The 27858-nt window shown below is 35.6% G+C and overlaps 1 protein-coding gene across 2 annotated transcripts in view; it reads right to left on the reverse strand.

The window, feature by feature from the left end:
• The window catches only part of nkain2 (sodium/potassium transporting ATPase interacting 2), a 314135-nt gene extending 293652 nt beyond the window's left edge, over nucleotides 1-20483 (reverse strand). For both annotated transcript variants that reach the window (XM_056445621.1, XM_056445622.1), the window contains exon 1: nucleotides 19633-20483. In XM_056445621.1, the coding sequence (XP_056301596.1) occupies nucleotides 19633-19686 (54 nt within the window). In that variant the 5' untranslated portion in view covers nucleotides 19687-20483. The remainder of the gene's footprint in view (nucleotides 1-19632) is intronic.
• Between the last annotated feature and the right edge of the window lie 7375 nt (nucleotides 20484-27858).

Below are 27858 nucleotides of genomic sequence, written 5' to 3' on the forward strand. Positions count from 1 at the left end.
AAATTACTTTCTCTACATATTGTATCATAGAATATCAGCAAATTCAGCTTTAGGTTTTGTGACCACCTTTGGTCTGGTTTACATGTTATTCATATTACAGCTACATGCAATCAGTTTAAAGGTACAGTTTGTAACAAAAAAATTAAAATCTGTCATTTATTCATCTTCATGTCATTCCAAATGAGTATGGCAATCTTCCTGGGTGAAAAATGATGACAGGATCGAACAATCCCTTTACTGTAAGTTGAAACTGAAATTGTAATAAAGCAAACAGGAATTGGATGGCGGTAAGACTACATATACAATAAAGGTAAAGGCAAACAAAGAAACGATAAACCTAGATTTCAGCCTGGTTAAATATTTATGATTCCTCTGGCATCAAAAAGCACTCATCCTAAAAGCTTTCCTTGTAACAGTATGTTCCCTTTTGGATTACAGACCTGCATGCTTTAAACAATAGAGTTGATACATTATCTCGCAATCACTTTACAAAAACGTAAAGTACTACGGTATTATGATAGTGTATTGGTCACCTCATTCATATGCCATGACTTTTATTTGGGGCTCCAAGGCAGGGGTTTTCAATTTTTTCATATCAGACCCTCCAAATATGATCATCCTCAGACTTTCACTCTATAATGTAAAATTCATCGACATAGTTCTTGTATACAGACCCAGCTTATAGTGTGAATGATCAATATTGTAAATGTATCTAAAATAGTATTTGTTTAACATGTTATTGCTTGATCTCAGTCTTGCATTTGACACTGTCGATCACAGCATACTTCTGGATCGGCTGGAAAACTGGGTTGGGCTATCTGGGATGGTCCTTAAATGGTTCAGATCTTACCTTGAAGGGAGAGGTTACTATGTCAGTTTAGGTGATCATAAGTCAAGGTGGACACCCATGACATGTGAAGTCCCACAAAGCTCAATTCTGGCACCTCTCCTGTTCAACCTTCATATGATCCCACTGAGCCGAATGAGAAAAAACGAAATCTCCTACCACAGCTATGCTGATGACACTCAGATCTGCTTAGCCTTACTGCCTAATGACTTCAGCCCAATTGACACCCTCTGCCAACGCACTAATGAAATTAACAGTTGGATGTGCCAAAACTTTCTTCAGTTAAACAAAGAGAAAACTGAAGTGATTGCTTTTGGGAACAGAGATGAGGTTCTTAAGGTGAATGCGTACCTTGACTCTAAAGGTCAAACAACAAAAATAAGGTCAAGAATCTGAATCAGATCTGAGTTTCAGTATTCATGTCAAAACAGTAACTAAATCAGCATACTATCATCTCAAAAACATTGCAGGAATCAGATGCTTTGTTTCCAGTAAGGACTTAGAGAAACTTGTTCATGCCTTTATCAGCAGCAGGGTGGATTACTGTAATGGACTACTTACTGGCCTTTCCAAAAATACAGTCAGAAAGTTGCAGCTCATCCAGAACGCTGCTGCCAGGATTCTGACCAGAACCAGAAAATCAGAGCAGATCACATCTGTCCTCAGGTCTTTACACTGGCTCCCAGTTACATTCAGAATAGATTTTAAAGTATTATCACTTGTCTATAAATCACTGAATGGCCTAGGACCTCAATACATTACAGATATGCTCACTGAATACAAACCTAACAAATCACTCAGATCTTTAGGATCATATAAACTAGAAATTCCAAGAGTTCAGTCAAAGCAGGGTGAATCTGCCTTCAGCTACTAGGCCCCTGCCGCTGGAATCAGCTTCCAGAAATGATCAGATGTGCTTCAACATTAGGCACATTTAAATCAAAACTGAAAACACATCAGTTTAGCTGTGCCTTTACTGAATGAGCACTGTGCTACGTCCGACAGATCGCACTATTATGTTTTTTCTTTTCTTTTTCATTCTTTGTTTTAACACATTTTTATCAGCTTTTATATTATTTGTTTTTATTTTCTTGTATACGTGTCCCTTTCATTCCTGTTTATGTAAAGCACTTTGAATTGCCACTGTGTATGAAATGTGCTATATAAATAAACTTGCTTTGTTTTGTCTTATGTGTTTTTTTTTTTACCATTTTTAATTTTAGACAAATTTTTTATTATGTTTATTGCAATTTATTTTCTACTATCTGGTTTAATACAATTTTGGATAACTAATTTATTTAAATCCTAATCATTTTTGTATTCTTTACTTCATAATTACTATGATTAGAAATTATTTATAAAAACATATATACGTTTTAAAAATCATAGAATGTGTCCTTTACACAAATTTGCTCATTTATTTATTGTCGTTATTATTAAAATTATTTAATATTATTCTTATTATTTATCTTTTGTTCCTGGAATTTTGGCTTTTTTATTCTAAACTTTTAGTGATACTGCATATATTTTTTTATTACAAATAACTGACTGGTCAACTTTACTGCAGTTTCTTATCAAATAAATGCAATGTTGGTGAGAGTTACACAACATATTATATGAGTTAAAAAACTACAAATTACTTACATATAATTTAAGTATGAAATAAATCACATTTCCTTGTTTATTAATTAAGAAGCACCTAAAAGAGATCATTAAAATACAATACTGTGACAAAAAAGTGCAGAAATTGTCATTTAAAAACAATTCCTGGTTTTAGCAGTTATTATTTTACATGTAAAGTTAAAGTCAGAATTGTTGTGAATTTTTCAAATATTTCCCAAATGAGTTTGACAGAGCTAGGAAATTTACACAGTATTTCTGATAATACATTTTCTTTTGGAGAAAGTCGTATTTGTTTTATTTCTGGCCTGAATAATACTTCAATAACACTTTTCTGCTGGTTTCTCAAAGTCAAATTTAAGACTTTTTAAGACCTTTTAAGACCATGAAGAATAAAATTTACGGCTAAACGCCATTATAAAAGATTTTTTAATGGCCCATAAGGAAGAAATATGTACTTGCCTATCTAATTCGATATAATTCTATATTAGTATGATATAATCTATATTAGTTCTGTTATAATCTATATTAATATAATTCTAATTAGTTATTTCTTAGCCACATATTTTAAATAATGTGTTAAAAACAAGCAGTATTTTTTGCAACATAACTATTAAACAAAATAACAACATAAAAACTCTTTATAAACTAAATGTATGCACAACAGCCTGTTTATTCAGTTTATTTTATTCAGATGTATTTGTTGCTGATTGGATGTGTTGGATCAATTAGGTATCTTTACATTAACAAAGGAAAATTAAGACCCGTTTAAAATGATTTTAGAAAATTTAATTTCAGTCAATTCAAGACTTTTTAAGGCCTAAAATTTTGTTTTTGAAATTTAAGACATTTTAAGACCTCAATACCCCACAGATACCCTGTATTATAACCCACACTGACTAAATGAATGCTTTAATGCATTTAGAGAGTGAACAGAAGATGATGATTGCATTTATTAAAGTAAGCTGATGTGCTAAAATATTGTCAACAACATTATCAGCTGTCTAAAAATGAGAAACAGAAATTGTCATGTTAACCATTGAGCAGTAAAAGGCTGTGACCTGAAATGTCATGCAATACTCTGCGTGTAAAATCTGTATTAATAATAAATGCGCAAGCTTGATTGCAAGCACAGGCAACAGCATACGATAACAAACTCTCCGTTTTACTTCAACTGCACACATACTGTAGCAAAAATAATGCTTTCATTCACATCCATTACACTGCCCTGCCTGGTTTGGTTCTGCTGAAGCGCATTTGTCTGAAGCCTCTTTGCCTGCATTCCCATGAGATCGCATCCTCCAGGCTCTACCGCTGCAGTCAGGTAAAAAAAAAAAAACAGCAACACTGAGGATTTATCAGACAGGTGATTCAAAAGCGTTATGGGTATTCATATTTCCAGACAATAACACAAGGGACTGTTTATTATTAGATCAAAAACTATAGGCAACCGCATTAGGGAGAAGATATTCTAACAAAGTTTGCTGAAACGCTGCCAAGCCGCAAAAGATGATGGCTGTATTCCCAGATGCAATGCGAGGCTTTACCGTAAAACGACTTTCACAAATTGTGGTCACACGCCGCCTGGTGTGATGGAGAATAACATGATGGTTTTACCAAAGAAAGACAGTAGCAGTGACAGGCATATGCCGAGAACTGGTAGGCTGTCAGTCTAACCGTCTAACCGTCTAATTAACAGAACTGATTACGCAGCTTGAATGTAACAGCAATTACAAATCTGACATTAAGACACACATTGAAGATGCAGTGTGTAAACTTGTGAGTTACTTTAAAGTCCCCTAATTAAGTTTCCGCATTATTTCGATCTGTTCTATGGATTTAATGTCATTAAACACTCATTTTCTCATACATTTAATATCAATTAATTTATCAAAGATTCCAAAACTATTAATTCTCTCTAAACCTCTCTTTTCCGAGCACCTGGTCTACTCTGATTGGTCAGATGGCCCAGTCTGTTGTGAGTGGTTTACATCCTACAGCATATATTGAAACATTAATACACTCATTTTCTTGAATTCAATTATTTTCATTAATCATTATCATCAAACCTTTTAGATTCACAAATAGCTACATACACTAAAAAAAAAATATGCTGGTTCCACATAATTCCTTTATGCTGTCTCAACACAAATCAATTAGGTTAACTGAATCGTTTTTACAAATGTACGTGGATTGAACATAAAACAATCAAGTTGCCTCAAAGTACTTTTTAAAAATTGTGTTGTTACAACTCATTTTAAAATAGGTAGTCTGAACAAGCACCAAAAGTCATTTTTCTAAGTGTTAGTAGTAGTCCAATAGTCCTAAAACAACCGCACAAAAGCAATACACTATATGAATAAGACATTTGCATAATGAAAATCCTTATATGATTTGAATAAAACATTTTGAGCTGTTTGTTAAATGTTTACACTGATGAGAACAAAAGCCCAGAGAGCAGTGCACGTCTAACAGTTTATCAAGGATGTACCGCTGGATCTCGTCTTACTATAGTTTTTAAATGTGATATTTAATTAATCTTGTCTCTAACGACTCTTCAGTGTTTTGAAGTGTTTTGATCAGGTAACGTGTCCCAGCATCAGTACATTGCTTTAATCTTTCACTTTCACACTTGTACTTAGTAATTTTAGCAAAAATATCAGATACTATTGGTTGGTTATTGTTGGTTGTGCACCTTTTTTACCAACTAAGTTTGTTGATGCCATTATAATGACACAGATCACTCTGCCTATTCATATCAGAGTCCAGCGGAAAAAATGTTTGTCAGGTGGTCATTTGTGTGCAACCTAAATTTATTTATTTATGATTTGGTTATGGGTAAAACAAAGACCTTGCAGGTCAGGTAGTTGAAATGGTAGGCTACAAATAATTAATTCATTATGAATTAATTATTCATTCATAAGCCGCCTACGACTACGATGCCATCGTCCATCACGATGTTTCACATTAGACATCGTACAATGCCAAATTGGTCGACATCGCACAACCCTATACGGAATATATATAGAATAGGCTCGAACCAGCAACTTTCTTGCTGTGAGGCCACATCGCTACCCACTGAGCCACCACACTGCCCTTCAATGCAGGGTCATATATAGTCAAATTACCAAACAGTTGGGTTAAAAATTTTAATTTGAATTTAATTTAAACAAAAAAATTAACCCTATGTTGTCGGTTGTCCATATTTGACCCAACATTAAGTTGATACAACCCAGCATTTTTTAGATTCTATGGTTATCCCTCATTGATTTTCCTTTGGATTAGTTTCTATTTCAAAGATCGCCACAGTAGAATGAACCCCCAATTATTCCAGCATATGATTTACGCAGCGGATGCCCTTCCAGCTGCAACCTAGTATTGGGAAACACCCACAGACACTCATTATCACACACACTCATACACTAAGGCCAATTTAGTTTACTCAATTCACCTGTAGAGTATGTCATTATACTGTGGGGGAAACTAGAGCACTCGGAGGAAACGCGGGGAGAACAAGCAAACTCCACACAGTCGGGACGCGAACCAGCGACCTTCTTGCTGTAAGGCGACAATGCTAACCACTGAGCCACCGTGCTGCCCCATGGTTATAATTACAACTAAATAAAATGTATGAAACAAACAAACGTAAGAAAGAAATCACAAAACAAAACTCTATGCTAACTTCCATACGAGGTCTTTCTGATCTAATGCCAAAGATTTCTTTTCCGAAATCTATTTGTATTCCCTGCAACCGGTCCCGAAACAACCATTAATGTGATTTGTGCACTTTATTATGGGAACGCCTTGGTTAGAAAGCCTCTGCCAAGAACATAAAATGCAAATTCGAATCAAATAGCTTTAAACAACAAAAGCAGGCATCATGCTACACAGAAATGCATTTCTTATGCAGTTCTGGGCTTTGGCGGGTCAAAAGAGCAGCTCCAGTAGTACGAGCAGTCCAGATCCTCGGTGTTCAGTTCTGGGCAAAAATCCAGCATTCATACCTATTGTTGCTAGGAGACATTCCCGCTAATGTTTATGGCTCTCCTCAATCAAATGGGAAGCTGGCAAAATGCGTTCGGCACAGCACAGGTATCATCACCGTAACCTTTTGTGTTCTCAAATCTCACGACTATAAAAAAAAGCATCCGGGGCGGGAAAAGAAAGGTTAATTTAATGCCGAACGAAGGGAGAGATGGCTGAAAAAAAAATGTCCTGCAGCGAAGGCTTATTCCCACCACACCTTTGCAGCACTCGTGTTTATTGGTTTTGCTAAGCTGGGACTGATTTATAACATTTGAGAAGCCATTAAATCTTTCTGCCTTTTTAGATTTGGATTGTGGTGCGGAGAAGCCAATTCAATTCACTTGCCAAATATCAAGGACTTCTTTCCCTGAGAGGCAGCTCTTCAGTCGCCGTCACAAAGCCAGAGAGCTTCATTTGTTCACGATGCTACGCCGTCTTTATTCTGCTTGTCAATCGGAGATTCTCTAGTCACATTCGTTACAATATTATTAGCAAACAAAATGATCTGATTCAACAGTCCCACATTTATATGACAAATCAATGGATTCACACCAAGCATGATGAAAAAGGTTTCTGGCAATGCGTCTTTTGTCTGTCAGCGAATGTGAAATTTCTTGATCGGGATGTACTGAATTTTAATATACAAACAAGGTTACATGCTGTCAGAAATACCCAAATCGATTGCATGGCAGTAATAGAGACTAAGTGCAAAACAGATTTCATTGCCTCTTGTTTAACGGTGATGAGGTGTAACTTACTATCTGTAAGTGCATCTTTAAAAAAAGTATACAGAAATGTTTTTTCTGCTAATTTATTCACCCATCCAAAATTGAAGTTCCTTTTTTTGTCCTCAGCAGTGTGTATCTATATATACATGTATATTTATATATATATATATATATATATATATATATATATATATTTATATATATATATATATATATATATATATATATATATATATATATACATATATATATATATATATATATATATATATATATATATATACATATATATACATATATATACATATATATATATATATATATATATATATATATATATACATATATATACATATATATACATATATATACATATATACATATATATATATATATATATATATATATATATATATATATATATATATATACATATATATATATATATATATATATATATATATATATATATATATATATGTATATATATTTAATTTTTTTTTTACTGAAACTAGGAGGTGTCTTTAAGCTGCCATCACCAAAAAGCCTTTTATATAAAGTATTAAATATGTTGAAGTAGATGTAGTTGTAGTAGTCCTTGTGTCGTTTCATTGTCCACATAACTCATTTTTCAGATTTTTTTTTTTGTTATATTTTTATGTTTGTATTGTTTGGGTTTTTACCAAAATCTGGTTGAATTCCATGTCAAAAGCTCCTTTAGAAATATTATTCCCAGGAAAAAACAACACGTGTTCAATACTTATTTTTCCCTCTGTATGTTACTAATCAAAAAAATTATTTTTGATATATTTACAATGGAAAGTTTACTAAACGTCTTCATATTTACCTCTTAATAATTGTTGATATAAAAGAAAAATAAATATGTTTGACCAATAAAATGTATTGGTTATTTCTACAAATATACCCGTGCAACTTTAGACTGGTTTTGTGATCACATACATAACATATACAGGCAAAACCAAGTGTATACTTAGTGCTCCTGACTGTGTTATGAAATGAAACAATTAGTCTGTGCAAGAAAGAGACCATTATTTACAACACTGCCTTCGATCCATAGCATCGGCAGACAGTCCTAAGCATGCATACTTCATTATGCAACGAATAGCTTGACTGCCGTAAAAACATTTCCCAAGGGTAAGCTCTGGATTGAAAGTAATAATGTTGTAGATGAAGACCAATCACTTCATAATATATCAACGTATTGCCAGGACCTGTTAGTAATAATTTAGTGTTGCCTGCATATGTCCCAAAACCACAATTTCAGCCAAAATATTGTTCTACTCAAATGTTCTACTGACGAAAAAAAAACATACATCTTGGATGGCCTGATGGTGAGTAAATTAACAGCAGATTTTCATTTTTGGGAGAGAACTGACATTTTAATTACTGAGTTTAAATTCATGGTGTACAAAAACATTCATTTATACACTGTGGAGTTCTGGCTTGGATGCTTCGATGAGACAGAATGTAAATATTTGGATTCGTTATGCAAAACAGCTTCCTAAACCATCTGTCAGTTTTGGGAAAATGCAAGGTCACATCGCAAAGGCATTGCACCGCAATTTAGAACAATATTGTGCCAACGTGATTGTTTTGTCTGGCAAATGAAAGGCTTTTTCATCCTTCTAAAATCTGGTTACTTCTAATTAATAAAGTAGTAATCGCTTTTTTACACACATTAATAGATGAACTCAATCAAATATAATACTTGACCTAAAAAAAATGTAAATCTGCATTTGGCAAATCACCTGCATTCAGGAGAGTAATTAAATTCAAGCCTTTCTCCTGCATACAGCTGATTACGTTGAAGGAAAACAACAATTAAACCTTTGTCTTTGTGTTGTTCCAAGAGGACAAAAATGACAGCAGACATTTATACCAGTTTGAAAACAAAGCAATTATAGAAATACGTAGCACCAGGTGGAGAATATTTCAAGAGAGTTTAGAAATAAACCCAGTTCATGACCTCAGGAACAACAGGTGTCTGACAGTCTCTGGGCAATCTGTTATTTGCAAACGAGGACACACACAATCTGACAGGGAGTTATTTCCTTTCCTTTTTTATTGTTTGTTCAATTTAACCATTCTATTTTTACTACTTGGGTAACATTTGAGTTAATCAACTGTGGGTTTATTTAGGTAAACATACATTTGTGTGTGAGAATAATCTGTTTCCCAAGATAGTACAAGGTGCACACAAAAAGCATAAACAAAAAAGGGAGACAGATGAACAACATGAGCCTAAGCTAATTTAATTTCTTAAATGATGAGCATAAAAGTTAAATTGAATGCATATAGAGCATCTCGTTCAGCGGTATATTGGACATGCGAGTAGATTGCAACATCAACAGCCTGAGGTGAGACATTTGCGCTGCCCATTATATTACAAACCACATACTTCATACTTCTCATACTTCAGCCTCTACATCAAAGTTCCTGAAAGCAAAGAAGGTCAAGGTGCTCCAGAATTGGCCAGCCCAGTCACCAGGTATGAACATTATTGAGCATGTCTGGGGTGAGATGAAGGAGGAGGCAATGAAGATGAATCCAAAGAATCTTGATGAACTCTGGGAGTCCTGCAAGAACGCTTTCTTTGCCATTCCAGGTGACGTTATTGGTAAGTTATTTGACTCATTGCAGAGATGCAATGCATTTTTCCATGACTTTAAATTCTATAATACATTATTTCTGTTAAGTGACAAGACTTTTGTCTAAGCAAAGTCACACCTTACTGGCCTAATTAAATAATTAAAAATCAAGGCATGATCATATTTCATTTTGGCAAAATAAGCGTAATCTAGAGGCCTTTGCCTTCATATAAGCCACTTCTGATAGCAATTGATCAACTAGAAGTCAAGTTATTATTTGTTGTTCCTAAAACTTGGATAGGTGACACAAAGCATGTACTTTGACCTGACACCACAAAACAAATAATGAAATAAAACTAACAAATTATTGACTCCTAAAGCTACCTCCTGCATTGTTCTTTCTGTCCATTCATCTGCCACAGTACTATCCTCAATTTATGGGATTTTCCCTGAAAAAACTGCTATACATAATTAACTGCGGATTAACTGTGATTAGTTTGATTATTCGGCATATCATGTAATTAACTCAACTGAATCATTAGGTCTTTGTTTGAATATACACCTAACCTAAAATATAAAGCCAAAAAGGTACAAGGATAAGTTCACAACTTGAAAAATACTGAATTTTGCACCTGATCTAACTGATTTAAAAGATTAAACATGCTCACTGTATGTATGCATACGTATTTTTTTTTACCAGCTGATCAATAAAAGAGAGCTGATCAAATATTTAAAAGGGTTTAAGTAGCACCAGAAATTCTAGGTTTGACACAGACATGCAAGTATACAGTACTGCAAATTATAAAAACACAATCAATCAAAATGAAATCGCAATCATGATTAATCAAACGCTGCGCTTGTCATGCACACCTTTTTAGGAAAGCACAGATGTTTGATCAGAAGTAAATCTCCTCCAAAAGCCAGAGGGCACTCTTACACGTAAAACTTAAACTACTGATGAAGAAACTCAGCAAATCCCCATAGCAGTTGTTGAATATACAGAAGATTTAACTGCTTTAACTGATTTATCGTGACTAATAAACCCTCAACTAGGAATCATTTTACACAATGAGTTGCTTCAAATACATCAGCTAAATTATGAAGTGAGTTTGAAGTAAAAGAAATTACGAAATGGACTCTTTTGACGTGATTTAAGATGGAGCAGTACAATAGAGCCCTAGTTCAATGAGAAGCTATGCAAGCAGCTGTCATTATCGCTGAACGATGACATAATTACCTTAATATATCATCTGTGATTACGAAAAATTTTGTGTTGCTTGTCAGTAAACTACGTCTTTGAAGATTTACTGCTGATGACAGAACTGACTTTACTGGCAAAACGCGCAATCAATCGAAATGAAATTGCCATCATAATTAATCAAACATTGCAATTGTCATGCATATCTTTTTAGAAAAGCACAAGTGTTTGATCGGAAGTAAATCTCCTCCAAAAGCCAGAGGGTGCTCTTATAAAATACTAATGAAGAAACCCAGCAAATCACCATAGTGGTTGTTGAATAAACAGAAGACTTAACTGCTTTTACTGATTTAGCGTGACTAATAAACCCTCAACTAGGAATTATTTCACACAATGCGTTGCTTCAAACACATCAGCTAAATTATAAAGTGAGTTTGGAGTAAAAAAAAATATTAAATGGGCTATTTTGATGTGATTTAAGATAGATCAGCAAAATAGAGCCCTAGTTCATTGTTTTTCTCAAATCACCGTGCTGTGTTTTTTTACGTTTTGGATACACAACTTTTTATGCACCGTCAAATCAAGTGAATTGTAGTTTTGAATCTTCATGCCTCATACCTTGTTTTTGGTTTGTTTAAACATATTTGGTCTATGCTCATATTTCAGTCATTTGGAAGCGAGACCCAAATATTCAGCTTCTGTTCACTTATTTGGTGAGCACCAAGGTGTGAATATTCACACTCATTCAACAGACCTATACTAATAGAGTAATCGAGTTTGTTTTAATAACTGCTAAACACATGTCCCTTTAAATGTGTGTGACCACACATTTAAAGTCCCTGTGAAAACGAAGTTTTTTAGACGATAATATTAGCATGATTTTCCTAAAGATATCTGCAAGCTTGTGTGCTCCAAAATGTGTGTGTGATAAAATTCACATTTAGAAGCTTCTAGTTTGTCACTTCCACCTTAATAGATCAATTTTTTTTTTGGTGTCTCCTCATACTTTCGATTCTCATCAAACATTCTGACCAATCAAACGCTCGCTCTCTAGTAGGTACCACATTCTGCAAGATGCTTTTACTTTGCTTTTCATTTGATTCATATGAGCTCAACCACTCTCACTGGCAAAGCTGTGATAAAAACAAAACGATATTGGCTGTATCTTTTAAAAAGGGGAAGATCTACTCTATGTCCTTTCCTGTCTTTATGTTTCAGTTGAATTATGTCATACATTAAACAAAAACGCACATTTCAAGGCATGTTACAGGTAGGCATGGGCTGGTATGAGATTCTGACGATAAGATAACCTTGGATAAAAATATCACGGTTTCACTGTATTATGGTATTGTGGTTACTGCTTTTAAATATATTCTTTTTAAATGTCTGAGTAAAAAACAAGAACTTTTTCACCCTTTGAACACAATATGTTTTAATTTGGGAAACATTTAAAATATTTTGGAGCAGGCTATGTCAGGCTAAATAATTAAAATCCATCATTGACTTCTGCTGTCTTCATTAGTTTCAAACACACAGATTTCTTTACAATTTAAAACAGTATCTTTGGATATCTTCTCTGCTGAGATACTCTTGTCCTGAAAAACCTAAAACAAAACGTTAAAAAAACGTACATATATCTTAGGAACGGTATTGCAGAAAATTTGGGCGGTTTTAAAACCTTGACTTTTCCAAACCACGGTATACCTTGAAAACGGTTATCATCCCATGCCTAGTCACAGGACCTTTAAAGTAACAAAGAAACAGATGATGCAAACACAGTCTGTGATAATCCAGACAGACTCCAAGTCACATTTTTAACTACCGTCCCAAAATCTACTGCAAACTGTAGTCTACTCCAGCCAAGATCTGCCCACTTATTAAATGACCAACTGTTTTTGAAAAGGGTGTTCAGGGGCAGACAAATCTGAAATCGATGCAGCCACAACAACAGACCGGCATACGACAATGTGGTAAAACAATCGAATAATGATGCTTGCCTTTCTTCAAAAGCTCAGAAAGACAGTAACAAGCACATTAGGGCAAAATTTGAGTAATCCGCATGGTCAGATCATGGCTCAAGGGCATAACAGCAGATGCAGAAAGTCTAAAACAAAACTCTTAATTCAGTTTATGAAACAGCAGCAATCGGCAAACATGTAAACAACAACAACAACAACAAACTGCACGCCTGATTCCCTGAAGTCTCACGGCGGGCAACCAGTTGGAACGGGCGGATTTCACCAGCTGTATTCATCTCGGCATACAATATGGTCCATAGGGAGGCTGAAGCTAAGAGGGCCACTTTGACGACTGCTATCAGTTTTTTCATCATCCATAATAGTCAAACTATCTTACCAGATGTCCTTCCTATGAATGCATCTCTGAGCAATCACTATGAACACATCCCTTGAGTGTAAGATATTCTTTTCTTTTCCTCAGTGTCAGAATGTTGGGACTGTTGGACCACAGGCATTTACACTCGCCAGACACAAAAACCACCAGAGAGAAAACTCTCATAAGTGCTTTAACTATAGACATTTTATCTGTATTATAGCCTTAGGCAATAAAAAGAATGGTCTGCTTGGTAATTTAGCAGAGCCGGGTGCATTAGCTCCATTTGATTCGTTTTTCTACCAACCACTCTTACAAAAGAAACAAACATCTCATTTACTGTACTTCATGTCAATGTGAAATGGATGTCCTACATTGGTAAGCCAAAATTAACAAAGAAAAACCTTATGATTTCCAAGTTAAGGTCTTTGCACACTGAAGTCTGAAATTTCCGTTTGCGTTTTTTTCGTATTTATATGCGAAAATTTTGTCACGTAAACAAAGCTTGCACACTGAATTCGATGTGTATTAATTCATCCATTACGAAAAAACGCAAAACATTTCGGAGTCAGTTAAAGCTGTGATCCTTTGTTCTTCTCTCTTCTCCAAAGTCGAAAAAGAAACAGGAATAGGCTACATATTGTGCTCATCCAGCATAGAGAGGAAGAGGAGTTCAGCTCATTATCAAAGAGCTGCGCTGGATTATCCCGAAATACAAAGTTTATTTCAGGAAATCAATGGAATTTTGATACATTGCTTCTGATACTTCACCCATTCACCTACGTAAACAAATCCTGATCAGAGGCAGTAAGCTACTATAGACATTATAATACATGGCGGCCGTGTTGACGTGTCGAACCGAAAGCTTTCTACTATAGGGTGCTTTCACACCTGTAGATCGATTGTTTTGTTCTGAAACAGGGATTAAAATTGTTACAATGTTGCACTTTGTTCTTGGTGCTGTTCGCTTTCACATGGCAAAGTTTCTAAACTGACCAAAACAGCTAAAACAAGTCACGTACGAGTAAACTCTCGTCACATTGGTCAGAGCCCCACTCAGCTGTCATGCATAGTTATTTTAATTTATTACGATGAGCAATAAGACATAATCAAAAAGGTGCACTTTCATTTTAAATGATGACAGATATCATCACCAAATATAAATCAAAGAGTTAAGACTTTCTCATACATAGCAGTTGGCTATGTTCCTAACAGACAAACAGCTCTCGTTAACAACTCAGCATGCTTTCACTTTCGTATTTGACATGAAACGCACATTTATCAGACGGATAACATCCCGACCTACTCGTAATTCTCTCTTCATATAGCCATGTATCCCTATTACATATCCATAATAAACTGTGATATAACCTTGTTCGTTAGTTTGTTGGATCGTTTTGCTTTCTCACTACAATCGAGCCACTCCAGAGTTCATTTCAAATGATCCGAGACCATCTCAATCTCGGACCGACTGTTTTGGCGTGGATCTGAGTGCGATTGCTGGATTCATATACAGTATACCAAATGAATCACACTAACTGGAGAAAAAATTGCCAGGTTCCAAAATAAAAGTCTTGGTGTGAAAGCACCCATATTGTCTATGATAAGTACGTCAAATGTAGGGACACACACACACACACACCAAACAGCAGCAGCGCAGAGGTGCGTCAGTCACTGAATCCAGCATATGTAGGCATTCTCAACTGTCCGCCACATACTGTCTTTATTTTATACACTGTGTTCATCATAAAGTTATCTGTAGCTCGGTGGCTCTGAACCAACAAAACACCACTCAAAGTGCTTTTTCGAATGTGAAAAGCAGAAAAAAAATCAAACCTGGCTTGAATTTTTTTATGACAGACAAAAGTTTCGGAGGCAGTATGTCAGTATGATTCACACAACGTAAGGTCAAATATAAAGTCTTCATGAAAAGGTAATCGACAAAAGTCATCATCAAAACAGAAGATAAGGTTGTCCTTGTTTTCTCTATTATGACGTACATCCACTTGAAACAGCCCTGAAATGAGAAGTGGTGGTGCATGATTTCATCCATTGGCAGCCGATTGGATTGTTGGAAGAAGGGTGTTGCTAACAAAATGATGGAAGATTGACGAATTAATGAAGGCAAAGCAAAAACGAGACATGCCCTTATAGCTCCTTGGAAGGCATTCCATGTGACCAGAAATGAACAAAGGTTGTTTTTTTTTTTTTGGGGGGGGGGGGGGGGGGGGGAATTATGGTTTTTAATAAAGTGCACAGACACTTGGTTTATAACAAGCACTACTATATACATACAAAGATGAGAAGAGTAAATTTAGATTTTCATTCATTCCACGTGCATAGACACCATTTCCATGAAACAATGTCCATTTTAGTTTACTCAGAGACTAAAGTGGAATCGTTATCAAGTTTCTTGTTTGTGTTTCAGCCCCTCAACACATCATTTCCATGTAAATCTTTAAAAAAAGTAACTGTTAAATGGAGGTTTACATGTAAAAACAGGTGGAAAATAAAATCCAAAATTCAAACAAAATTCTCCTCCTTTTTAAGGGGCCCAGAAGCTGTTTTCATCTTATCTATTAAGCATGCTTATATGTTATGTAATGTAATGTGTATTTATATAGAATGTTTATTGTATATGGCCATACACCCAAAGCGCTTTGGGGGCCGCCCTCCACATCACCACCAGTGTGCAGCATCCACCTGGATGACGTGACGGCAGCCACAGGACAACGGCGTCAGTGCGCTCACCACACACCAGCTATAGAGGGAATGGAGAGACCGTGATAGAACCAATTCGGTGTATGGGGATGATAGGGAGGGCATAATGGTTAAGAGCCGATGAAGGGAATTTGGCCAGGACACCAGGGTTACACCCCTACTCTTTACAAGAAGTGCCATGGGATTTCTAATGACTTCAGAGAGTCAGGACATTGGTTTAACGTCTCATCCGAAAGATGGCGCCCACTGACAGTATGGTGTCCCCTTCACTACAATGGGGCATTAGGACTCACACAGCCCACAGGCTGAGCACCCCTGCTGGCCTCTCTAACACCATATCCAACAGCAACCAAGTTTTCCTATGTGGTCTCCTATCCAGGTACTGACCAGGCTCAGCCCTGCTTAGATTCAGTGAGTAACCGTTTTTGGGCTGCAGGGTGATATGGCTGTGATTTATCACTGGTCTACATTTAAAATAAGTTTGAACATGCAAAAGATACTGTACTGCATTCTACATTACATACTCAACTATGCAATGTTCATATATAAGAAAAACAAATAAAATGTACACTAAGTAGTTTGGCAAGAAGACATATTAGCCACACCAAAAACTTTGAACCAAAAACTTCCAAATAAGCATCGATTTTAAAGCATAAAAATGCATTATATGCATTATAAGGCTTTTCCCTCAAACAATCACCATTCATTTTCTTCTGAAGAGAGAAAACATTACTCAGCATTGAGCAAGTACTGTGCATTTAGTGCCTGCCTGGTTCAGTATTAGACAAGAAATACAGAAAAACAGCAAGAATGTGTTTTCAATAGGGCTGCACAATACAGTATATAATTTCAGCATTGTCATCAGAATGCACACATCCGCAATAGTAAATAATGTCAAGTAGAGATGATGGCTGACCAGGCACAACAGTTTGGAATGAATGTGACTTGTGGATTAAACAATTGGGGAAAAGTTTATCATTTGTACATTCTTTTAAAGACTTGTACTGTGTAAGCTTTAAGGATTTGTCATTTTCAATGGAGGCACGCAACTTGTATGATGCGCACATGGTGTGCAAGCAGAGCACACGTGAACTGCGTACATTTTCCAGCTAAACCTAGTTAAAAAACGTCTGAACTTTTCCCAATGCCACGAGTGCACCGTGATTCATGTAAGTAGAACTAACCAATCTGCTTCACATTTTGTATGGAATATACACATTTCAGCAATAACAGTAGACTAATTACCTCAGATGAACACAGCGCACCCAAACACTGAAGTGCTTTTTACTTTTTTCCATAAACTTGCATCAGAGCTGCAGCAATGGTTTGTCTGATTGTCATCCTCTGAGGAAACGGTTGATGGTCGCCTATTACGAGAGACACCATAGAAAATGATGAAGGAAACCACGCGCTCGTGCTTGTCACTTCAGGTCGGAATAACAAAATGTGAAAATGAATGCCGTATAGCAGCAGTGAGGAGATTGTAAATAAAAAATTATGAAAAGATGTCGCCAGAGTGGCTTTTTGGTTTCTTTTCTTGTGCATCCCAGCCCAGAGTTTATAGCATAGGGGATAATATAGTCATTCAACTTCATAATTTGTAATGTTCCGTATGTATTTAAATAATGATGGCTGGTTTCTTTCTTGAAAGCTCAGATTTGATTATCATAATTTGTGTTGTTTACAGAGTTTGAGGTACACTGTATCATTATTATTCACACCTTACAGATGTTGATCTACCTTTACCATTGCACACACTATATAACATTTTATTTATCAAGTTTAACAGTCTCTTTAACATGTTTATTTTATCCTAAAGAGATCAGATATTTTGTTACTAAATGTTTTGTTAAACATATTCAATAATTATCTATATTAAATGATATGAAACATGATATCTTGATCATTTTTTGCAATATCGCCCGGCCCTACACTGAAGACCATGTGTTTTTTTTCTTTCAAATTTATGTACCTGAATTCTGTTAAACTACCCAGAAAACATAAACCACTGTTAATTTAATCTATATCTTTGTTTTATTATATGCTTGTAAATGCACTCATACCTCACAAAATCAATTATAAAATAATGAGTTATTTCAGAACAGAGCTGTTTTAAGATACAACATTCCTTTCATATCGCAATATACTGCAGAAAGACAAAATATCACAATGCCGGTTTTATTTTTTTCTCCAGAATCTAGTATTGCAGCACTATTATAGTTTCCAAATCTTAAGAGCATCCAGCTGTGGGCATCTCAGTAGTGGTCAGAAAGAAGTCTCTCTCAGAATAGCAGCAAACATGTGGAAAAGAGGATTGGGAAAGGTCAGCGAAACAGAGATGAAAAGAGAGGCCAGAAGAGAGTTCCGATCAGTCCACAACACATCTGTGAACTCCCTCCAAAAACCCATCCTAATTCAACAACATCCAAACAAGACGATGGCTACTAAGTATGCTCGGTAGCCTATGACATCAGCCCCCTCAAAAACCTCACTCATAACATTATCCTATCTAGTTATGAACACTGAGTAAAGTCTGATTAATAAACAGCAGGTGGTGATTTCATCCACTACGTCTGATTTTTCAGGCTAATGACCTGTGCGATACATTAACCTACAAACGTCCATTTAGATTAGTGTACTCACGCTAACCAGTCTTCATGTGATCTATCACACATGCACACACACACACGCGTGCCTGATTCACTATGCCAGCTGGTTGGCATGGTGAGACTGTCGCTGGCCGCTATCCATTACTGTAACTAAAAGAGTGATTCAGAAAGGTGTCACATAGTTAGTCTGAGAGGAGTAAAATTACTCAGTCCTGTGAATTCTCACAGAGTGCAACGTTGCTGCACAAACACCAGACTGAAATCATCTTCTTTTTTTAAATGGGACTAGATTAGAAAACTTTAAAAGACAAATTAAAACGATAAAACCACCTCTCGTGTTCCAGCGGAAGCAATAAGTCATCGTTTTCTGCTTTAGTAGGTCAATGAGACTTGGCTTAGCTTCTTTAACTTAAAACTCCTAATTGGCTGTCAGGATCCGTGGTGTAGTGGCGAGATGAGCATAAATGATAGTGGCCCCAGGCTAATGACACAAGCCCTGCCTTCATGAACACCATCATCCCTCTGGTGTAATATAACAAGGCAGGGTTTCCACATATAGCCCTGCATTATTCCCACAAAGATTACTCACAGCAACATACATCTTAATGCACTATCACTGATCACTTGTCAGATGGACATCTGAGTTTTCAGGTTCACTTCTGGGAGACATGCCAGTTTTTTTTATATCACTGTGCAAGTGACAACTGCATAAAAACATGTTAACTAACAAGTCAATTTAGATTAAAACATAATTTAAAACATATCAACCTCCTAATGAAATTCAACACAACATTACTCCATTGAGTTTAATCACAAATTCAACTGTTTTTATGAGATCAAGGTTAGCATCTGAATAATTTGAGTGGAATCTGAAAGGTTACAGGTTCGAGTCCACGAGTTCATCGCAGGTTAAGAATAAATCACTTAAAGCATAATCACTTACCAATTGCATGCCACATATAAACGCCAGCGTACATCTGCCACTGCAGCAGCCCATCTTGCTCTCCGTCGAGTCCGTGTTTCCACGTGGATCGCTGTAACTCCACAAAAACGATGCCCAGGCAACGGGTTTAAACGGATCTTTCTTCACTCCGGAGGCGAGAGACGCGAATCAAATACGCCCTTGCGATAAAAGCATCCCAAGCGCTCCACCGAGTAGGAAGAAAGATGTGAAGAAAACTGCATGAGCTTGTTGGGAAAAAGTAGAATTGACGTGTACGCAAAGTCAAAGAGACGCGGACAACACTTCCTTAAGTTAGTGAAGAAATAACGCTATCTCCAAATCCAGCGCTGAAAAACATGTCAATGTGATCTTCCACGGGTCCGGGTGTGAAAAACAAAGCCACCCAGTGTTGTTTACGCTCTCGTTGCTCCTCCCTCGCGAGAAAGAAACTGAATTAACACATTTTAAAGAGCAAAAGCTTTGCTTTTGTTTCTCTTAAAGCTGCGGCGCGCGCGTTTAGTTGTCCAGCAGGAAATCCACGGGAACGGTGATGTGAGGACAATAATCCGAGCGCACGTCCTGGAGCAGCCTTTCAGTGCAGCACAGACGTGTCTTCACGGGTCTCTCAACTACTATTGGTCCCTTTCACTGTTAACTTGCTCAGTCCGGGTGTACAAGAGGACAAAGAAGCGGCGCATCCTGCACCATCTGACGCTCCAGATTGAATGAAGCGCACGCACGCGGCGCTGCACTCGGCGGGGATGCGACTCTGTTTGTTTCTCACGCAGCGGCTGGTGCTGATGCTGATGCTGTACAGACAAAGCGCAGATGAGGAGCTGGACGTCCCTCAATGCGCCGGATGAGTCTCTGCTCTCTTTCACTCTCCCTCCCTCGCTCTCTCTCTCTCAGTGGGCGTGAGAGCAACACGATATGGAAATAATGACTGTGTGGCGCTGGGGGTCAGTCGGCGAGATGCAGATATATAACGGGCTGTAATTGCTTCAGTCGCCCTCAGGAAATTCCAGGTCTGAATTTAAATGGATCCCTCGGGTTTCGAAGTCTACGATGAAAAGAAATCGTCTCGTTACTACATAATTCGTTTCGTAATCTTCTTCCTTTTTTGTAGTTTAGACTCTCTTTTGACGAAACACTCGATTTGTTTCGTTGAGTTTAGCTATTTTGCGGCAATGACCTGACTGATGCTTATTCTTACATAGCTAATCACAATATATTTTACAATAATTATATACTTTACAATAATTTACTGGTATCGCGTCTTACAAAACGTAAACAAACCACTTCAACACAAACGGCTAGCAGAAAAACAAACAAACGATCAGGCTATACAGTCTTCCCTATTTGAAAGTAGCGCTGAATGTAGTTCACTGAGCAGATTAATACATAGAAATGTCTGAAAATATGTGACTATCTAACCACTAAAAGTCTTATTGACCAATCAGAATCAGGTATGCAACCATACTCTCATTCCCACAAAAATCCCACGGAATGGCACAAAAACAAATGTATAGACAGTGTTGCGAATGAACTATGCTTCATTTAAAGGCGTTACATTTAAAATAATAATAATAACTAACTAGTTGCACTGGATATTTTCAGTAAAAAGCTGGGATACAGTCTGTCGAATAATATGAATTTGTTGTTCTGCCTGTGTTTGATGATGACTTGTGCTATTTAAATGTGTGACGACTCCAAGATTCCAGTTTGGATGTGGCAGATCCTGATTGAATGCCTGCTTGCTCCCCAATTGATTTAATGCATATAAATAAGAGTGTTGTGCTAGCTTCTGGAGGACGGTGTGGCTACTTGGACGTCCTCGTGTCAAGACCATCTCTTTCATTCTGTAATCTTATGGTTTCATTTTGCATCATTTATATCATGTAGTTAAAGTTAGTTGTGATTATATCTTAAGTTCTTTATCTTCTTTATTTATACCTAGACATTTGTTTTGCTTGTTTTGTTCTATTATAATAAGTTATTTTGTTGTCTGAGCTCTTTTATGTTGCGACTCAAATGAGAGGGTTGTAACAAATGCCATTTAGTAAAGCGTTGCCATTCTGATGTTTTTGATTAGTTCTGATGTTGTAGTTTTTAACATTAGGTTCCAGATCAACAACTTGCAGAATACATTTAAAATACACTCAATCATAGAATTCACATTTTCAGTGGCTGTGAAGTAATTTTAAATACAAATAAATGAAAAAAGGTACCTACTCAAGCAAGTACTATGATTACTGTAAGTCTGACACAACATACCACTGTTTTCATTGTATCAGATGCCAAAAGCAAACAACAAACCATGCTAATAAACACCATTATCCTAAACTGTAATCTCCATATCGAAATCTCAATATAGGCAGACATTCATCTTTCATAAATCAATAAAACATCTGTGTCCTGTACTGTACACCGTATCTACACCACAAGTTTTTAAAGATTAGCTCAAATATCTGATGTGAATGAATATAAGTGCTAAACCGCTGAGATACTGTAGTATTCTCATTTCAGACGGGTAGAGGATTTGACCTAGAAACAGTAGACCTATTCTTTATGTCATGATTTAACAAGAGGACAAGAATAAAAGTCTACTTGCACAGAGCACAGTACAGCCTGATTTCATACTTAGAATTAATGTTAGTGCAATGCAAGTCAACAAACACAGAAAAAGGAATACACACACAATCAGTCTCTCTATCAATGTTTATGACATGCTTTATTTTTCCCAGCAATCTTGAGTGGCATAAGCATGTATTTACTCTCCGATTTCCGGAGGTATAATGACTTCGGGGCCAAACTGCAGACCCCTCCTTCCTGTCATTCTCGTCCTTTGGTCTGATTCAATCTCAGGATTTGCTACAATTGTAAGTGATGGAATTAGTGATACTGCGTTATGTTTGTCCCACATGACTTATCTGAGTCTTCCAGCTCTCATATCTCGTCCATGCATTTGCCATGTTTCAGCAATGCACAAGCAAGTACATGTTTGTAGACAAATACAGTGATTTATGGTTGCAAGGACTTACAAAATACCAAGTAACAATAGCGAGAAAAATTGTAAAAAAAAAAAAAAAAATCCCAAAAAGAAATCCGGTAGAAACAAACGCCATTAACCTCATTTCAATGCAACCAAATCTTTTTTTAACAAGTTTTTATTAGTTTTAAATCAATAATTACCAAACAACACAAGAACAATAAAAACAAAATAAACATAATAATGCAAAAAAAAAAAAAATGGTAAAAAATAAAATAAAATAAAATAGATATCTATATATATATATATATATATATATATATATATATATATATATATATATATATATATATATATATATATAATATATATCTATATATATATATATATATAATATATATCTATCTATATATATATAATATATATATATATATATATATATATATATATATATATATATATATATATATATATATATATATCTATCTATATACATATATATATATATATATATATATATATATATATATATATATATATATATATATATATATATATATAATTATTATTATTATTATTATTAAAAAACAATTAGGGCATATAAATGGTTTCAAAGAAAATACAAAGAGGCAGTCAATATGGGCACTGATCATTTTAAGCACTATACTGCTGGTTAGAATCAGTAATATATTTGACCAGGTGATCAAGAAATGGTTACAATATATTTTACAAATATATTGGAAAACTTATCAAGGTTACCAATAACTCCATACCATCTTTCCATGTGCAATATTTGATTAAGATAAGTTAACCATGTCTTAAATTGTAGAATAGAATATGACAAACAATACTAAACAGAATCCTGCTTTTTAGCATTCTTGCATATTATTTTTTTGTTTTCCTAAAGGTGACCTATTATGCCCCTTTTTACAGAATTTTTAGATCTAAAGTAAGTCTCCAGACACATTTTTTTTTATAACTTATTGAAACTGTCCCTTTTATGCTTTGATCCAAATTGTGCCATTTTGGTGAGTGACACTTTAAAAAGCCCCTATTATATATTAAAAAGGGTCATATTTTGGTTATAAAGGTCTCCAACAACAGGCTGATATGCATGCAAGGTCAAAAAACACTTTCATTGTCTTATAATCTGCATTTATTTTTACCTAATTATCCCAGCGACTCCCATATGATTCGTTTAGTGATTCATTTGTTCCCAAACCCCTCCCTAGCATGATGCTAATCTGCGCTGATTGGACCGATAACAGTCTGTTGTGATTGGTCGACATCGTTCAGCGTGAGACAGAGTGAAATGCCCACCATGGTTTATCAACAATATTGAAGTAGTCAGAGTGCATAGTGTATGTGTGAGCGTAATCTTTGGGTAGAGAAAATAACACTAACTTTCCCCTCACACTTCTAATAATATCCAGCTGAGCACGGCGTCTTCATGACTTGATTCAACCGGGATCTGCTACAGTGCTCGTCTTCCTCTTTTTCTTTGCTACTGTGTTTGTGGGCGGGCCAGGGGTTTAAATTTTCCCGGGTTTGCGAGCGCAACAATTGGGCGGGGCTTAAGTTTCGTATCGACGTCGCGTCGAAACTGCTAAACTATGAGTCGACTCTTTTATAAATAAATTAATAGTTTTAAAAACTGTGCACTTTCAGATTTAAGCCTTAGCTGGATATTTCCCTTCATTTAGAGCTGTGTTACACACTACATGGAAGGTCATTTTCAAAAACCCATAATAGCGGCTCTTTAAATTTATATGAGATTGTGCTTCCAGCCTAAGATTGTGCTTTGTCTACAAACATTTACTTGCTTGTTTCAAAACAGGGCGGAGCTACAAATGCCTATGCATCACTATAGCCACAGATTCAAAACAGGACTAACGTTATCTCTGTGAAAACGGCTCAGAGGATGGCAGTTTATGGAGAATGTAAATCAGCATATACAGTATAATGCCTCTTACATTGAGATCAGACTGCATGATTTTCAAAGTAGTCACGTAACAGATGTTTTCACACTGAATGACTATCTGGGGTAGCATTTCATTGCTGCTGTGTTTACACTGCAAGATGGATCAGTGACAGGGGGTTTCACAGTGCATGACTTTACAATAGGAAGAATTGCAGTCAACTTTGTCTCGGTCTACAAACTACGTCTCACATCCAACATCCAAACAGTGTCTTTATATCTTTAGTTTTTTTTAATAATTTTTTTTCAGGGTTTTTACCTATATTGGACAGGACAGTAGAGAGTGTTGACAGGAAAGCGTGGGGAGCAGAGAGAGGGGAAGGATCGATATAGGAAAACGAGGCGGGAATCGAACTCAGGTCGCTGTGAGAACCAGAGTGCTTGTGTCGACACACTAACTACTACACCATTGGCGCCGACTGTCTTTTATTATTAACTACATAATGAGAAAGAAGCCTTTAGTGGGGCAGAAAACATACTTATTTTGCTCACCTGCATTTTGAAGGGAATAATTTCTCCTCCACCTTTTTCCTTTTCAACTTGGTTGTGGTATTGCTCAGATGATATATGTCAAACATGCACGGGTGCTTCTGCTAAATGTCCACTAGTTTTTCCTCCATTTTCTTGGGTCCAAACAGACCAAAAGGAGCCCTTTTAACTTCTTTCCCAACTTCCCACTGGCCTGCAGATACTTATACTAGTGGATGCTGTTCTCTCATTGGCTGTAGGTAATCGCCGATGTTATTTTCAATCAAAACACATTTCAAATGCCATGATTTAGATTTTTCACTGACAGGTCCAGATTTTTAGCATGCCAAATATCTTACAGGTGTCAGCGACTAATTGGAAACAGATCGTGTTTTTGATAGTGCACACTGTGTGATTGTTACTCACGTGAATGAGCACTGCTTTGCCTGTGATTTCAGGCATTTGTCGATGATTTCTCAAAACCTGATGGTGAGTCAAAATCTGGGCTAAAATCATGCAGTCTGAACTCAGCATTAATTTAACTCAGCACAATATCTTCAGGTATGGTGTAAAAACATTAATGGCAGACGACTGCTTCTCACTCAGGGCTGTCTATGCTAATGAGGTAGAAATCATCACTAATGGTTGGGGCTTTCCCTTTCTAATGACATGTATAAAGGGAGAATGTCAATCAAATGGTTTCTGCAGACTGTTTTTATTAAGTGTTTATAAAAAAAATGAATTAATACAAATTTAACCATTAGAAGCTGGCTATATGTTCACATTGTTTTTACACATCTGTGTTTAAAAGTGATTTTTGCATAATAGGTCTCCTAAAAGTCATTAAGCCTCTTTCAGACACAGCTGTCTTGGATTCAGATCTGTGATTTGACTTTACTTCATTCGCGTCGCAAAATGTTTAATTATCTGCCTCAAAGAGTCATGCAGCTCTTATCTGATAGCTTTCTCAAATTTGAATCTAAATTGGGCAAACTGGGGCAAACTATTAAAGAATACGGAATTAAGGAGGACTGCACATCTGTAGCAGCTGTATGGGGAGATATCGATCCTTTAAAAATTCATGAGCTACCGCAGAGCGCCTGACTTCTATCCCTTTAAATTGGACACCAGACGGATGCACTTTTCTGCTTTGTGCTTTAGTGAGGTCCAACTTTGGATTCTCCTGAATGTTTTATTTGATCTGCTCTTATTCCATCAGCATGCCATTATAAGATTTTCACCCCACTTTAACGGCGGGGAAAAAAAAACATCAGGACATTATTCTTTCAGAGGTACCTTTGCACTTCAGAAAAAAAATTGTTGTTGGAAGGCTTTAGCTGTGTGTTATGGTTGTATTGTATCATTTAAATCCCACAATGATTATTTAATACATTTAAAGAACAGAAACAATAGTCATTTAAATGCATTTATAGGCTGACTCCACAACAAACCACCATATGCTTGTTGTGTTGTGCTAATATTCTGTATATTGTGTTAGTTTCCACTACATCTCATATGTAAATCTCAAGCAACTGTGTAGCAGTTTTAATTGTAGCATTATCATTTGTTGGCTGAGATGGAATACTGAAAGTTTGATGGCATTTGAGCAGATGGTTGCCCTGGAAAATAGATATTTGTTGTTGTTTTTTTGCAGTGGGTTCAGCTGTAGGTTAAAGAATTGTAGTCATTATATACATTTATTCAGAAGCTCGCCACTTACCAAAAGTGATTTTATATACATAATTAAAGCATATTTTGCTTTAAAATACTAAATGTTAAAATACTAAATGTTTCATTGTATATCTATAATCTATATATTTAGGTAAAAATTAAAAAAACATACTTTGACCTGAAAAAGTGTATTATGTTTAAACGTGTATTATGTTTATTTTTTTTTAAAAGTTACTTGATGGCTAGTTGCAAAGTGTAAATATTAAATTGACAATAATAATAATAATAATTGTTTTTACTTTATATATATTATAGTTTAATTTAATAATTTAATGTAATTGTTTTATTTTCCATATATATTTATGTAAAAAATGAACAAAATCCTTTGACTTATGGTATTATAAAAAAATTATATATATATATATATATATATATATATATATATATATATATATATATATATATATATATATATATATATATATATATATGTGTGTGTGTGTGTGTGTGTGTATGCGTGTGTATACAGTTGAAGTCAGAATTATTACCCCCCTTTGTTTTTTTTGTTTCACAGTATGTCTGATAATATTTTTTATAAACATGCACATATATAAATGCACATACATACATACACAAATACATATTCAACAATATACATATAAAGAAAGAGACAATTTTACGAAAAAAGGAGAAACATCTAATTTGCCATTTAAGCCTGAAAGTCTAGTCGCTTTTAATGTACAGATCCAAAAGGTTTCTCTCTGTTTTAATCTTTTTCTCCTGTCTCCTTCCCTTGTAGAATGAAAAATATGCTCTATACCGAATATTTTTAATAAACTGGGATTGCTGTGACCTTTTTTTTGTGGATTACAAGTACATATTGCATTTTTATGCTCAGCTAATCTCAGTTTTAATTTCCCAAATGATGTTTAACAGAGCAAGGAATTTTTCACAGTATTTCCTATATTATTTTTTTCTTCTGGAGAAAGTCTGATTTGTTTTATTTCAGCTAGAATAAAAGCAGTTTTTAATTTAAAAAAAAAACTTTTTAATGTCAAAATTATTAACCCATTTAAGCTTTTTTTTCGACAGTCTACAGAACAAACCATTGTTAAACAAT

Source organism: Danio aesculapii, chromosome 20 (genome assembly GCF_903798145.1).
Source record: "Danio aesculapii chromosome 20, fDanAes4.1, whole genome shotgun sequence".
Taxonomy (NCBI): Eukaryota; Metazoa; Chordata; class Actinopteri; order Cypriniformes; family Danionidae; genus Danio; species Danio aesculapii.